The sequence below is a fragment of the Scyliorhinus torazame genome, chromosome 9 (assembly GCF_047496885.1).
Source record: "Scyliorhinus torazame isolate Kashiwa2021f chromosome 9, sScyTor2.1, whole genome shotgun sequence".
NCBI lineage: Eukaryota > Metazoa > Chordata > Chondrichthyes > Carcharhiniformes > Scyliorhinidae > Scyliorhinus > Scyliorhinus torazame.
Genome location: NC_092715.1, coordinates 164,482,777 through 164,497,312, shown reverse-complemented (window position 1 = coordinate 164,497,312; position 14,536 = coordinate 164,482,777). Strand labels below are relative to the sequence as shown.

General features: G+C 47.4%; 1 protein-coding gene across 6 annotated transcripts in view; it reads right to left on the bottom strand.

Annotated features, from left to right (window-relative positions):
- aopep (aminopeptidase O (putative)) overlaps positions 1-14,536 on the bottom strand; it is a 480,514-nt gene that overhangs the window by 329,870 nt on the left and 136,108 nt on the right. For all 6 annotated transcript variants that reach the window (XM_072516725.1, XM_072516726.1, XM_072516724.1 and 3 more), the window contains one exon: positions 8,546-8,735. In XM_072516725.1, the coding sequence (XP_072372826.1) occupies positions 8,546-8,735 (190 nt within the window). The remainder of the gene's footprint in view (positions 1-8,545; positions 8,736-14,536) is intronic.

The following is a 14,536-nucleotide window of genomic DNA, read 5'->3' as shown; positions in this document are numbered from 1 at the left end:
TGGAACCAAGGCTGGATAGGTCGAAGTCCAGGACTGGTAGGAGGCCGGCAGCAGCCAAGGTGCTCAAGGATTTTATGGAGCAGATGGGAGGGTTGGACCCGTGGAGATTCAGTAGACCTAGGAGTAAGGAGTTCTCGTTTTTCTCCTATGTCCATAAAGTCTATTCACGCATAGACTTTTTTGTGTTGGGTAGGGCATTGATCCCGAGGGTGAGGGGAACGGAATATACGGCTATAGCCATTTCGGATCATGCCCCACACTGGGTAGACTTGGAGATAGGGGAGGAAACAAGAGGGCGTCCACCCTGGAGAATGGACATGGGACTAATGGCGGATGAGGGGGTGTGCTTAAGGGTGAGGGGATGCATTGAAAAGTACTTGGAACTCAATGACAATGGGGAGGTTCAGGTGGGAGTGGTCTGGGAGGCGTTGAAGGCGGTGGTTAGGGGGGAGCTGATATCAATAAGGACACATAAAGGGAAGCAGGAGAGTAAGGAACGGGAGCGGTTGTTGCAAGAACTTTTGAGGGTGGACAGACAGTATGCGGAAGCACCGGAGGAGGGACTGTATAGGGAAAGGCAAAGGCTGCATGTGGAATTTGACTTGCTGACCACAGGCACTGCAGAGGCACAATGGAGGAAGGCGCAGGGTGTACAGTATGAATATGGAGAGAAGGCGAGCAGATTGCTGGCACACCAATTGAGGAAAAGGGGAGCAGCGAGGGAAATAGGGGGGGTGAGAGACGAAGATGGAGAGACGGAGCGGGGAGCGGAGAGAGTGAATGAAGTGTTTAAGACATTTTATAAAAAATTGTATGAAGCTCAACCCCCGGATGGGAGGGAGAGAATGATGGAGTTTTTGGATCGGCTGGAAATTCCCAAGGTGGAAGAGCAGGATAGGATGGGATTGGGAGCACAGATCACGGTAGAGGAAGTGGTGAAAGGAATTAGGAACATGCAGACGGGAAAGGCCCCGGGACCGGACGGATTCCCAGTTGAATTTTACAGAAAATATTTGGACTTGCTCGCCCCGCTACTGACGAGGACCTTCAACGAGGCAAAGGAAAGGGGACAACTGCCCCCGACTATGTCAGAAGCAACGATATCGCTTCTTTTAAAGAAGGAAAAGGATCCGCTACAATGCGGGTCCTACAGACCAATCTCCCTCCTCAATGTAGATGCCAAGGTCTTGGCCAAGGTAATGGCAATGAGAATAGAGGAATGTGTCCCGGGGGTGGTTCATGAGGACCAAACTGGGTTTGTGAAGGGGAGACAGCTGAACACGAACATACGGAGGTTGTTAGGGGTAATGATGATGGCCCCACCAGAGGGTGAAACGGAGATAGTAGTGGCGATGGATGCCGAGAAAGCATTTGATAGAGTGGAGTGGGATTATCTGTGGGAGGTGTTGAGGAGATTTGGGTTCGGAGAGGGGTATGTTAGATGGGTGCAGCTGTTGTATAGGGCCCCAGTGGCGAGTGTGGTCACGAATGGACGGGGATCGGCATATTTTCGGCTCCATAGAGGGACAAGGCAGGGATGTCCTCTGTCCCCATTACTGTTTGCACTGGCGATTGAGCCCCTGGCGATAGCGCTGAGAGGGTCCAAGGGATGGAGGGGAATACTTAGGGGAGGAGAAGAACACCGGGTATCTTTATATGCGGATGATCTGCTACTATATGTGGCGGATCCAGCGGAGGGGATGCCAGAAATAATGCGGATACTTGGGGAGTTTGGGGATTTTTCAGGGTATAAATTGAACATGGGGAAGAGTGAGCTGTTTGTGGTGCATCCAGGGGAGCAGAGTAGAGAAATAGAAGACCTACCGTTGAGGAAGGTAACAAGAGACTTTCGTTACCTGGGGATCCAGATAGCTAAGAATTGGGGCACATTGCACAGGCTAAATTTGACGCGGTTGGTGGAACAGATGGAGGAAGATTTCAAGAGATGGGATATGGTAGCATTGTCAATGGCAGGGAGGGTGCAGGCGGTTAAGATGGTGGTCCTCCCGAGATTCCTTTTTGTGTTTCAGTGTCTCCCGGTGGTGATCACGAAGGCTTTTTTCAAAAGGATAGAAAAGAGTATCATGGGTTTTGTTTGGGCCGGGAAGACTCCGAGAGTGAGGAAGGGATTCTTACAGCGTAGTAGGGATAGGGGGGGGCTGGCACTACCGAGCCTAAGTGAGTATTATTGGGCCGCTAATATTTCAATGGTGAGTAAGTGGATGGGAGAGGAGGAAGGAGCGGCGTGGAAGAGATTAGAGAGGGCGTCCTGTAGGGGGACCAGCCTGCAGGCTATGGTGACAGCCCCATTGCCGTTCTCACCAAGGAACTATACCACGAGTCCGGTGGTGGTAGCTACACTGAAGATTTGGGGACAGTGGAGACGACATAGGGGAAAGACCGGAGCACTGGGGGGGTCCCCGATAAGAAACAACCATAGGTTTGCCCCGGGGGGAATGGATGGGGGATATGGAATGTGGCAAAGAGCAGGTATAACGCAATTGAAAGATCTATTTGTGGATGGGAAGTTTGCGAGTCTGGGAGCGCTGACCGAGAAATATGGGTTGCCCCAAGGGAATGCATTCAGGTACATGCAATTGAGGGCTTTTGCGAGGCAACAGGTGAGGGAATTCCCGCAGCTCCCGACACAAGAGGTGCAGGACAGAGTCATCTCAAAGAAATGGGTGGGGGACGGTAAGGTGTCGGATATATATAGGGAAATGAGAGACGAAGGGGAGACTATGATGGACGAACTAAAAGGGAAATGGGAAGAAGAGCTAGGGGAGGAGATTGAGGAGGGGATGTGGGCAGATGCCCTAAACAGGGTAAACTCGTCGTCCTCGTGCGCCAGGCTAAGCCTGATTCAGTTTAAGGTATTACACAGGGCACATATGACTGGAACACGGCTCAGTAAATTTTTTGGGGTGGAGGATAGGTGTGCGAGGTGCTCGAGAAGCCCAGCGAATCATACCCATATGTTTTGGTCATGCCCGGCACTACAGGGGTTTTGGATGGGGGTGACAAAGGTGCTTTCGAAAGTAGTAGGAGTCCGGGTCGAACCAAGCTGGGGGTTGGCTATATTTGGGGTTGCACAAGAGCCGGGAGTGCAGGAGGCGAAAGAGGCCGATGTTTTGGCCTTTGCGTCCCTAGTAGCCCGGCGCAGAATACTGCTAATGTGGAAAGAAGCCAAGCCCCCGGGGGTGGAGACCTGGATAAATGATATGGCGGGGTTCATAAAGTTAGAGCGGATTAAGTTCGTCCTAAGGGGGTCGGCTCAAGGGTTTACTAGGCGGTGGCAACCGTTCGTCGAATATCTTGCGGAAAGATAGATGGGGGGAGAACAAAGAAGGCAGCAGCAGCGGCCCAGGACTTGGGGGGGGGGGGGGGGGGGGGGGGGGGAGTGGCCTGAGACAAGGCAGTTGCCAATTAGGGCTAGTTTTTATTTTTTGTTATTTAATATTTATTTATTTGTTGTTGTTTTTGTTTAAATTTAAAAAGGTCATTATTATCTGTATTGTTACAATGTTGTGTAAAGGATGCACAATGTACTGTGTTGGTTGACCAAAAATTTTCAATAAAATATTATTTTAAAAAAATAAAATAAATGAGCATTGATTTTGAACGTACTAACTGGTGTATCGAGTCTTTGATCAGTATTCGGTTTTGAACCTTGTGGCGGTATCGAAAGATACCTGGCGACTCTTGAGCAAACATAATTAAACAGAGCAAAATTAAGAGAGAACACAATTAGCAACACAGTGGAAGATGAAGAAATAGCTCAGAAAAATGAGCAACGTTGAGCGGCTTCAAGAGCCAAGCATGCTCGTGAACTTCCAACAATGTCCTCTCTAAAATCTCTAAAATATCCATTCTAGCAGAGTGAAGTAAAAGTGGACAGAGGTGAAGACAGCCATCATCTCAAGCTGTGAAGAAACTGTTGGCTAAAAAATCAGGAAATACCAAGATTGGTTCGATGAGAATGACCACACCATTGAAGACCTCGTCAACAAGAAGAGGAAAGCTCTCTGCGCCTGGCACAACAACATAACATGAGAGGCAAAAAGGAGAGCTCATCAATTAGCCAAGATGAAGGTACAAGGAAGATCTAGGGAAATCAAGAGCAAATGGTGGACTGTGAAAGCTAAGGATCTGCAACTTCATGCTAACAAGCATGACACCCAGGGCTGCTTCAGTGCCAGCAAGGCAATATATGGACCCATCATCCTAGGCCTCAAACCAGTGCGGAGTAAGGACAGAACCCTCTTAAGAGACAGAGAAAACATTGTCATTCGACAGAAAGAACACTTCAAGGAACTCCTAAACTGTGATACAATCATAGATGAGGATCTGTTTGAAGAAATCCCCCAATTCCTCATCAAAGATGATCTTGGACTTCCAACAAGCATGGACGAAGCCAAAGCTGCCATTAAACACATGAAGAATGGAAAAGCTGCAGCAGTGGATGGGATCCAGTGGAGATTTTTAAACTTGAGGGAGGTCACCTGCCATCTCCATCTGCTGTTGCTGAAAATCTGGGGGAAAAATTCCTACCGGCCTCGGGGATGCTGTCATCACCACTACCTTCAAGAAAGAGACAAAGCAGACTGTGGGAACAATCGAAGAATCTCCTACTCTCCATCGCCAGGAAGGTCATCGGCCAAATCCCCACTCGCCCCCTTCTCCCAGTGTCTGAAGAAATCCTTCCAGAAATCCAGTGTGGTTTCCGACCAAACCGTAGAATAATGGAAATGATTTTCACTGCTCGGCAACTTCAAAAGAAATGCCAGGAGCAACATCAACCGCTCTACATGGCCTTCATTGATCTGACCTTCGAGGTCAAGACTGAAGTCAAGCAGGGATATGTCATGGGCCTCCACCCTTTTCTCCATTTTCATCGCCACCGTCCTTCACCTTGTCAAGAGCAAGCTTCCCAGTGGAGTAGACATCGTCTACAGGATGGGCGGAAATCTTTTCAACCTCAACCAGTTGTAATCCAGGAAGAAAACATTCTTAACACCACTCGTGGAACTTCAGTATACGGATGGCATCGCCATCTCCACTCTCTCAGAACAGAATCTCCAAGCCATGCTTGACACTTTCACGGAAACATACCAAAGAATCGGTCTCAGCCTCAACCTCAAGAAGACTCAAGTCCTTTATCAACCTGCCTCAGGGCAAGATTCGGTCTCTCACTCCATCAAGATCAATGGACAAACCCTTCCACAACTGGAGAACCACCTCTCCTCTAAGGCTGACATTGTTGCAGAGATCCAACATTGTATCCAATCTGCAAGCACCGCCTTCGGGCGCCCAAGGGCGAGAGTCTTTGACGACTGCGACATTTGTGCTGAGATCAAGGCGGTTGTACTCCCAACTCTTCTATATGGTTCAGAAACTTGGACTACGTACAGATACCACCTCAAGGCCCTGCAAAAGTACCATCAACGCTGTCTGAGACACATTCTGTGCATCAGCTAGGAGGTCAGGAGTGCTAACACAGTGTCCCTGAAGGAGCCAAGAGCGCCAGCATCGAGGCCATGATCATCCAAAACCAGCTCTGCTGGGCTGGTCATACGCTTAGGATATCAGAGTCCAAACTGCCAAGACAAATCCTTTTTGCCCAGCTCAAGGAAGGTTTCCGAACAAGAGGAAGACAAAGGAAGCGCCTCAAAGACACCCTGAAGGCTTATCTCAAGAAATGCAACATCAACGTCTGGGAGGCCCTTGCTCAAAAGAGATCTATTTGGAGGAACCTCCTGATTGAAGGGACACAATTCTCCGAGGACACAATAGGAGGCCTGGAAATGAAGTCCAATAAAGGTATACCAGTAATCTAAAGGCCAAGGGCCCACCTCCCGGAAACATCTGCCAAGTGTGCAGTCAAAGACGCGGCTCTAGGATCGGGCTCATCAGCCATGCAAGAACCCACAGCCAGAAGCATGGAGTTTCTTAAGAGACAATCATACTCATTAGCAAGTGATTGCCGAAGAGACAGATTGTTTTGCGATAGTACCAGGTATATGGGGCTTCAGGTATATGGAGCCAGAAGGGAAACTGAGATTGTTTGCTTTAAGTGGAGACGGTTAATGGGAGATTTAATGGAGATGTTCAAAATCATAGAGTTACAGGCAACATGAGAGGAACGAAAAACATGCAAGTTGCTAATGATCTGGAATGCACTGCCTGAAAAGATGGGGGAAGCAGATTGAATAATAAATTTCAACAGGTTATTAGATTAGTTGAAGGGGATAAATGTATAGGGCACTGGGACAAAGGCAGGAAAATGGAAATCATTAGTACTTTCAAAGAGCCGGCATGAGTAACAATGAGGTGAGTGTTCTCCTTCTGTGCTGTATGATTCTAAGATGCACGAATACAATAAGAGGATAGTTTTCCGGAAAATATTTCAATATCCACCCTCTCCATCCCATGGTTGTCTTGTGTCTTGTGAAAGTTATGACTGTTTTGTGTAAGTTATAAGTTTGTAGTTATAGTGCTTTTTTCACACCCTCAGGAAGTCAAAAAGTGCCTCCCAACCAATTAATAATTTTTGAAGTACAATTACTGTTGTCATTGTAGGCAAACACAACACCCAATTTGCACACAGCAAGACTCCATAAATGGCAAATGGAATGTCTGACCAGTTAATCAGTTTTTAATCTCTTGGTTAATGAAAGAATGTTGTCCATGACACCATGACTAAACTTTGCTTTTCTTCAAATAGCTCCATAAACCTTTCACACTCCCCTGAATAAGCACAAGGGCATCTACTTAATATTTCATCCAAACGGTGACACTTTTGACAATGTAACTGCAGCTTAGATCAACATGAGTATCAGTCGAGATTGTGCGCTGAAATTCTGCAATGCTATAAATCAGAGGCAAGATTGGTACCAACTCAGTCAACCTTAAAATTAGCCATTAAAAATAAAAAAACTTCCATTTATATGATGTTTCTCGCCACCCCACAATATCGCAAGTACTTTTGAAGTGTAGAAAAATTGTGACGTTAGAAACATGGCAGCTAATCTTTTGCACAGTAAGCTCCTACAAACGGCGATGTGATAATGATCAGTTAATTTGTTTTTGTGGTGTTGACTGAAGGTTAAAATTGGCTTGGACATCGGGAATAACTCCCCTGCTCTTCAATATAGTGCAATGACATTTTATGTCCACCTTAGAAAGCAAACAGGACCTTGGTTTAACATCTGAAAAGTAGAATCTTCGACAGAGCAGCACTCCTTCAATTCTGCACCATGTGCAATGTCTGCCTAAATTTCATTTAGTGCTCTGAGATCATGAGGCTTCCTGCTAGCAGCACGATTGGAAAATTACCATTTATATCACTTTGCTGAAAATGTTATAAACAAAGAAGCAATCAAAACTCACACTAAGAGTTTGGGAGAGAAGATTTCCTTTGTGCAATGTTGAATAAAATCTTGTACTTTTAATAACTTAATGTCACAAAACACCTGGAGAACATAATTTCCCTCTAGGGTTGATAAAATTGTAGAGTTGCTCTGCTTCAAGCTCCCCTTCAGTTTCCCACACAACAGACGCTGAGGTTCAGGATTTTTGAAGCACCCAGATCTTGACCTGGACCATGGTGCATTTCAAGCCTTTGACTCCAATAAGAAATTGGGCAAAGAGTCTACTGATTAAAAAATATATTTTGAGTTGAAAGGACATTAAAAGGTCCAAGAAAAATCATACTACAATAGGGCAGACCTAAAGTAGAAAAGGGACTCAGAAAATGCAATCTCTTAACTCTTTGGCCAGCACGGTAGCACAAGTGGGTAGCACTGTGGTTTCACAGCGCCAGGGTCCTAGGTTCGATTCCCCGCTGGATCACTGTCTGTGCGGAGCCTGCACATTCGCCCCGTGTCTGCGTGGGTTTCCTCCGGGTGCTCCAGTTTCCTCCCACAGTCCAAAGACGCGCAAGTTAGGTGGATTGGCCATGATAAATTGCCCTTAGTGACCAAAAAGGTTAGGAGGGATTATTGGGTTACGGGGATAGGGTGGAAGTGGCCTATATTGAAGCAGGTCGGTGCAGACTCAATAAGCCAAATGGCCTCCTTCTGCACTGTATGTTCTATGTACTATGTTCTTGTGGAAGAGACCGTCCCAGGCGTTTCTGCATGCAAAAACACGTTGGGAATAGGGGGAAGTAAATTTCAAGGCCTTTCTCAATTTCAAGGTTAACACCATTGTTATGTTTTGTTTTCCTTCACAATCTCTGTCACACGTGTAAACAGAAAATCAAACAAACAGGTACATAAACAAGTGATTATGCTACTGGATTGACAACCCAGAGTTAACACACATTTGACATTAGGCACTGCATTGGCATCAGGACCCAGTAATCTCAGATATAAAGCAATATATTTGCCTGAAACTTCCTTCTGCAGCTCTTTCAGCAGAAGAATTAATGAATTAATTCTAAATACACTTCTTGTCACCACAATAACAGCAAACTCAATTTCAGACAAACACACAAAGCAGTGTATAGGAGTCTGCCAACACAGAGGGCAAAATAAAAATGTACCTTTTGTGCATTTTCCCAAAGCACATCCTCCAAATAAGTAGCAAAGCCTTCACTTATCCACTCTTCAGTCCAATCACAAGCGCCAATAGCCAGTCCAAACCAGGCATGAGCTATTTCATGACACAATCGTACTCCACAGAGATGTTTTTTTCCAGACAATACAGACTGCGATAGGAAGATGATGTGTGGACTTATTAAAGAAAACAAAAAAGTGCAATTAACAACCTGTTACATGAAATAGAATGTTATTTCTATATATATGTACTAGCTTTTCCTCTGAAATATCAACATTGTACTGCATAAAATAGTCATCATTTGAGGACTACATCAAGCAAAGTTGCACCTCAAAATAGCTCATTGATAAACCAGCAGTTAACTCAATTGGGTGAGGGAAGATTACTGTTTGTAATATTTTTTAAGCAATAATATAAAAGACAGGACTGCTCTTATCAATTGAAATTCACCCCCACCCCAGTCTATCATGTGATACAGAATCAGGCACTGAAACCTTCTCACGATGATTAGGTAGGACAAGTATTTCACTCGGGATTGGATTCTAAAACAAAGGGGTTGACGATTTTGATCAATAAGCGGGTTGCGTTTTAAGTGGGAAGTTTGGTGGAAGATTCTGGGGGAGGTACGTTATGGTGAGTGGTAAATTGGAGTGGATGCCGGTGGTATTAGTGAACATCTGTGCCCCGAACTGGAATGACGCCGAATTTATGAGGCGGGTGCTGGGAAGGATCCCCGAGCTGGACTCACATTGGTTAATTATTGGGGGGAATTTTCATTCTTCTCCCGTGCACAAGGTGCACTCCTGAATAGACTTTTTTGAGTTTGGTAAGATGTTACTAGCGGGGGGGGTGAGTACTCGGCAATAGTGGTGTCGGATCATGCCCGCACTGGGTGGACCTGCGGGTGAGCAAAGGGGGTCCAGCGCCTGCAATGGAGGCCGGACTTGAGGCTGTTGGCGAAGGAAGAGGTGTGAGAGCGGTTGAGGAAGGCCATCCGGGGATATGCGGAGGTTAATGATGCGGGGGAGGTCTCATCAGGTACTGTATGGGAAGCACTAAAGGCAGTGGTCGTGGTGGGGGGGGGGTTATTTCAATTCACTCACATAGGGAGAAGGCGGTGCAGGCGGAGATAGAAAGATTAGTGGAGGAAATCCTGCAGGTGGCTAGGAGATATGCAGATGCCCCGGAGCCAGGGCTGCTAAAGGAATGGCAGAGGCTGCAAAGAGAGTTTGGGCTATATCTTCGGAAAAGGCAGTGGGGCAGTTGAGAAAGGTGAGAGGAGCGGCGTATAAGTATGAGGAGAAGGCGAGCAAGATGCTAGCGCATCAGTTGAGGAAGCAGGAAGCGGCGAGACAGATCGTGAAGGACGCAGGAGGGAATATGGTCTTGGACCCGGCAGGGGTGAATGGAGGTGAATTAGGGACTTTTACAGCAAGTTGTATGAGTCGCAGCCCCAGCCAGGGTGGAGGGGATGAGACGCTTTTTGGAGGAGTTGAAGTTCCTGAAGGTGGATGAGGAATTGGTGGAGGGCCTGGGGGCCCCAAATGGGCTGGTAGAAGTGATGGAGGGGCTGGAGGCGATACAACAGGACAAGGCCCCGGGATCAGACGGGTAGCCGGTGGAATTTTGCAAGAAGTTTTCAGGGGTATTGGGGCCGTTGCTGGTAAGGGCTTTTAACGAGGGAAGGGAGCTGGGAGTGCTCCCCCTGACGTTGTCGCAGGCTTCAATCTCCCTCATTTTAAAGCGGGGAAAAGACCCGGAACAATGTGGGTCATATAGATCGATTTCCCTGCTAAATGTAGATGCCAAACTATTGTTAATATCTTGGCCTTGAGAGTAGAGGATTGTGTGCCAAGGTGATAGGGAAGGACCAGATGGGGTTCTTGAAGGGGAGGCATCTGGCGGCCGACATCAGGAGGTTACTTAATGTAATCATGAAACCTCCAGAGGGGCAAGAGGTAGAGGTGTTGATCGCCATGGATGCAAAGACCTTGGATTGGATGGAGTGGGAATATCTATGGGAGGTCCTGGGGCGGTTTGGGTTTGGGCAGGGTTTTGTGGACTGGGTCCGGTTGTTATATCAGGCACCAGTTGCGAGTGTGCGGACGAATCGGGTGCGTTCAGACTATTTTAGGCTGCACCAGGGGACGAGGCAGGGGTGCCCACTTTCCCCACTGCTGTTTGCCCCGGTTATAGAGCCGTGGGCAATGGCACTGAGAACAGCGGGGGTCTGGCAGGGGATAGTGCATCAGGTGCGGGGGAGGGGGTGGAGCACAGGGTCCCGTTACACGCAGTTAATTTACTTCTACATATTTCAGACCCGCTGGGGGAGATTGGAGGAATAATGGGGATATTAGAGGAATTTGGGCCGTTTTCGGGGTATAAATTGAATATGGGCAAGAGTGAGGTCTTTGCAATTCAGGCGAGGGGAAAGGAGAAGAGATTGAGGGAGATGCCGTACAAGATGTTAGGGGGTAGCTTTCGGTATTTGGATACCCAGGTGGCGCAGGAGTGGGAGCAGCGGCATAAGTTGAATCTGGGTAGGTTGGTAGAACGGATGAGGGGAGACTTGTGGAGGTGGGATGTGCCCCCGCTGTCATTGGCGGGGAGGGTGCAGACAGTGAAGATGACAGTCCTCCCGATGTTCCTGTTCGTCTTTCAGGGCATTCCAATTTTTATCCCCAAGGCGATCTTTAAAAAAGTAAATGCGATGATCTCGGATTTGTTTGGGCGGGTAAAACCCATGAGTGAAGAAGGTGCTGCTGGAGCGGGGGCGTGGGGCCGTTCCAAATTTTATAAATTATTATTGGGCGGCGAATAAAGCGATGGTCAAGAAGTAGGTAGTGGGGGAGGGGTCGGTTTGGGAGCGGATTGAGGCCGCCTCATGTAATAAAGAAACAGAATTACATCATGCTGTAACCTAATGTGGATAATAAACGCAATTTATATTTTACAAGATAAGAATTTGTTCTACCATATGATTTTATGCCAAACAAACTCTCAATGCACTGAAACATATGATCAATACATTTTCTTGTTGACTATCTCCTAATTATTAGTTCCCTCACGTCATCACAAGGTACACTGTGCATTTGTATCCAGAAAGAATAATTTCTGCTAGAAATATGCCAGCTATTCAAGGTCAAATGAAGTATAGAGTGACCTTGGGTACAAAACTAAATTGTCAAAAGTTTTATGTAAAGAAACTGAGTGAAACAAAAAGTTTAACTTACATTCTATAGCCCACAACTCGTGGCATGCCCAGAGTCAGAGAGAATAACCACAGGAATCCAACAAGTAAATAGGATTCCAGACATATGACAGGATGTGTATACATACCCTTGGGTAAACTTACTAGGTTAAAAGCTCAGAATAATACATTAGAACTACAGTATCACATCTACCTTTAAAATATTTCTTATATATCCCAATGTAATCAATTCCTATTAAGCAAGTATTTATTTACAAATAAATAAGCTGATCAAATATCTGCACTCATATATTACTTTTTAAAATTTGCATCATTTTTCCCAGCTTGACAGTGGTATTTAAGGATAAATGAAAAACATAATTCAATCTATTAATTCTTTTTCAGCACAGTTCAGGTTTATATACATGTGCTATAATATAGTAATAACTCTGTCGTTCACTGAAGCAGAATTCAAACCATGGGGCGGAATCTTTCAAAGAAAATGGCAAGTGTCAGGTTCTGACTGAAATCCGGTGTGTTTCTCTCCAGTAATGCAGCCGAGTTTCTGATCAGGTCTTCTGACATTCAGTCCAAAAAAACAGGGACTCTGGCTGGGTCTGATAGAATTGGGGCTCTATTTTAAAGGGCGCTATGATTTGCGAAAAAAATAAACTCCTTCCCAGCCCTCCACAGCCATGGGGGAACCCAACCCTCCACAAGTTTCAGGGTGACCCCCTCCCCCTCCCCCCCCACCACAGAGTTATCGGGGCACTCTCCTCCCCACCACCCCCCCCCCCTCCCCTCCGCCAAGGGAAACACCCAACCCTCAATGGAGGTGAGTTAACATCCTGAGTGTCCGCCTCCGTGCCCATGTAGGAGGTACTGCCAGGGGCCCAGCTTCGGCCCTCATCCCCAGAGCCTTCAGGCACCTCCGCACCCCGGCGTGGTCATCATAGCTGGTTTTCGTTTTCAAAAACCAGTAGTGATTCGCGCCAGCATGATATCAAGACACTGGAGAGGGCATTCTATGGAGCCCGAAGCTCCGGCATAAAGCCACATAATTACAATCAAATTGATTTCAATTCATGCATATCAGGTTCACACCCTTTCTGGTGTGAATCTGATCATGTCATCGGCCAGGAGCGGGGAAGATCTCAAACCAAGATCTTGCAAATCCGGTTATGGCCCTCTCGCAAGAACCAGTAGCCATAAAAAGATTTGCACCCACGGATAACGGATCCGCAAAACCATGCCCGTGGTCTCAGAGAACAGACATAAGAAATAGGTGCTGGAGTTGGCCATATGGCTCCTCACATCTGCTTTGCCATTCATAGTAAAACTTCTGCATCAACTCCACTTACCACACAACCTGCACCACCTCAACCCAATATCCATCACACCCGAATTGCTGTATCTTTTGATTCCTTTACTGCCCAAATTCTGTCAATCTCAATATTATATTTACTCATTTTCTGAGCAGTTACAGTCCTCCAGAGTAGAAAATTCCAAAGATTCACAAACTCTGGATAAAGAAACTTCACATCTCAGTCTGAAATGGCTGACCAAAGACTATCCTCTAGTTATAGCCAGAGGAAAACGCCTGTCAGCACCTACCCCTGTCAAGTCCTCTTAGAAATGTTGCAAATTTCAATGAGATTATCTCTCTTTCTTCTGAACTCCAGAGAGCATAGGCCTATTCTACTCAATCTCTCCTCAAAGGACACCTCTGATCCTGAGCATAAATCTGGCGAACATGTTTTGTAGCCTCTTTAAGACAAAGTTATAATTAGGTGAGATGGGGATAGCTCAATTGATTGGACTTAAAGCATTTCCATTGGAACTTGATGAGCCCCTCTCCGCTATGGACAAACCGTCCAATGGTTCGTCTCCACCAGTTAAATAACTTAGGTGATTACCTTGATGCCTTGCTAATGGGGGCAGGATATTTGCTTCACTCATTTGGCTCGATCATTTTCCTTGATAGGTCTTTGCAGACATGGGACTGGATTCTCCGGTTGACGCCATCGTGAAAACAGTGGAGTTTCACGACGGCGTCAACGGGCCTCCAGGTGGAGCTATTCAATGTCCCACAAGGGGCCAGCACGGGCAGAACGTGAAGCCTCCAGGGAGCAGCCGCCGATACGCCGGGTCCGTCATTGACGCTATGCCGCGGCTGCTCATAACCATTCTCCCCCCTCACACACACAGTGTCGCAGGCAAGATGGCCGCCAGAAGAGCAGCTTTGCGATTTAGGGACAGCGAGTTGGAGACCCTCCTTGACTCCGTGGAGGAGAGGAGGATAGTATACCCCGGGCCGGGGCAGAGGTCAGCAAGCGCCGTTGTTCGGCGTGCCTGGGCGGAGGTCGCAGCCGCCGTCAGCAGCGTCGGGGCGGTGGCCCGGACTGCAGATCAGTGCCGAAAGAAGCTGCACGACCTCCTCAGGGCAGCCAGGGGGAGTACCCAGCACTGTGCCCCTGGCACCAAGCACCCTACCCCCCCCCAAGACGTGACCCGGAACACTCCCCCACACCCACATGGCTGCACCCACCCAAGCAATGTGTGCCCTGTGCACTAATGCCATCAGAGACCCAACCCCTGGGCTGCATGCGTCGGACCTTCTAACATGGTTGCTGTTTGTGTTTGCCCCCCCACCCCAAGAAAAGTCCGCGCATAACCCCCGGGAACGGGAGAAGACCGGAGGAGGACCACCAGAACTGTGTCATCTAACCGTGCCCGAGCAAAGGGCACTGGGCATTGTTGGCGGGCCAGAGGAGCGGGAGGTCGCTG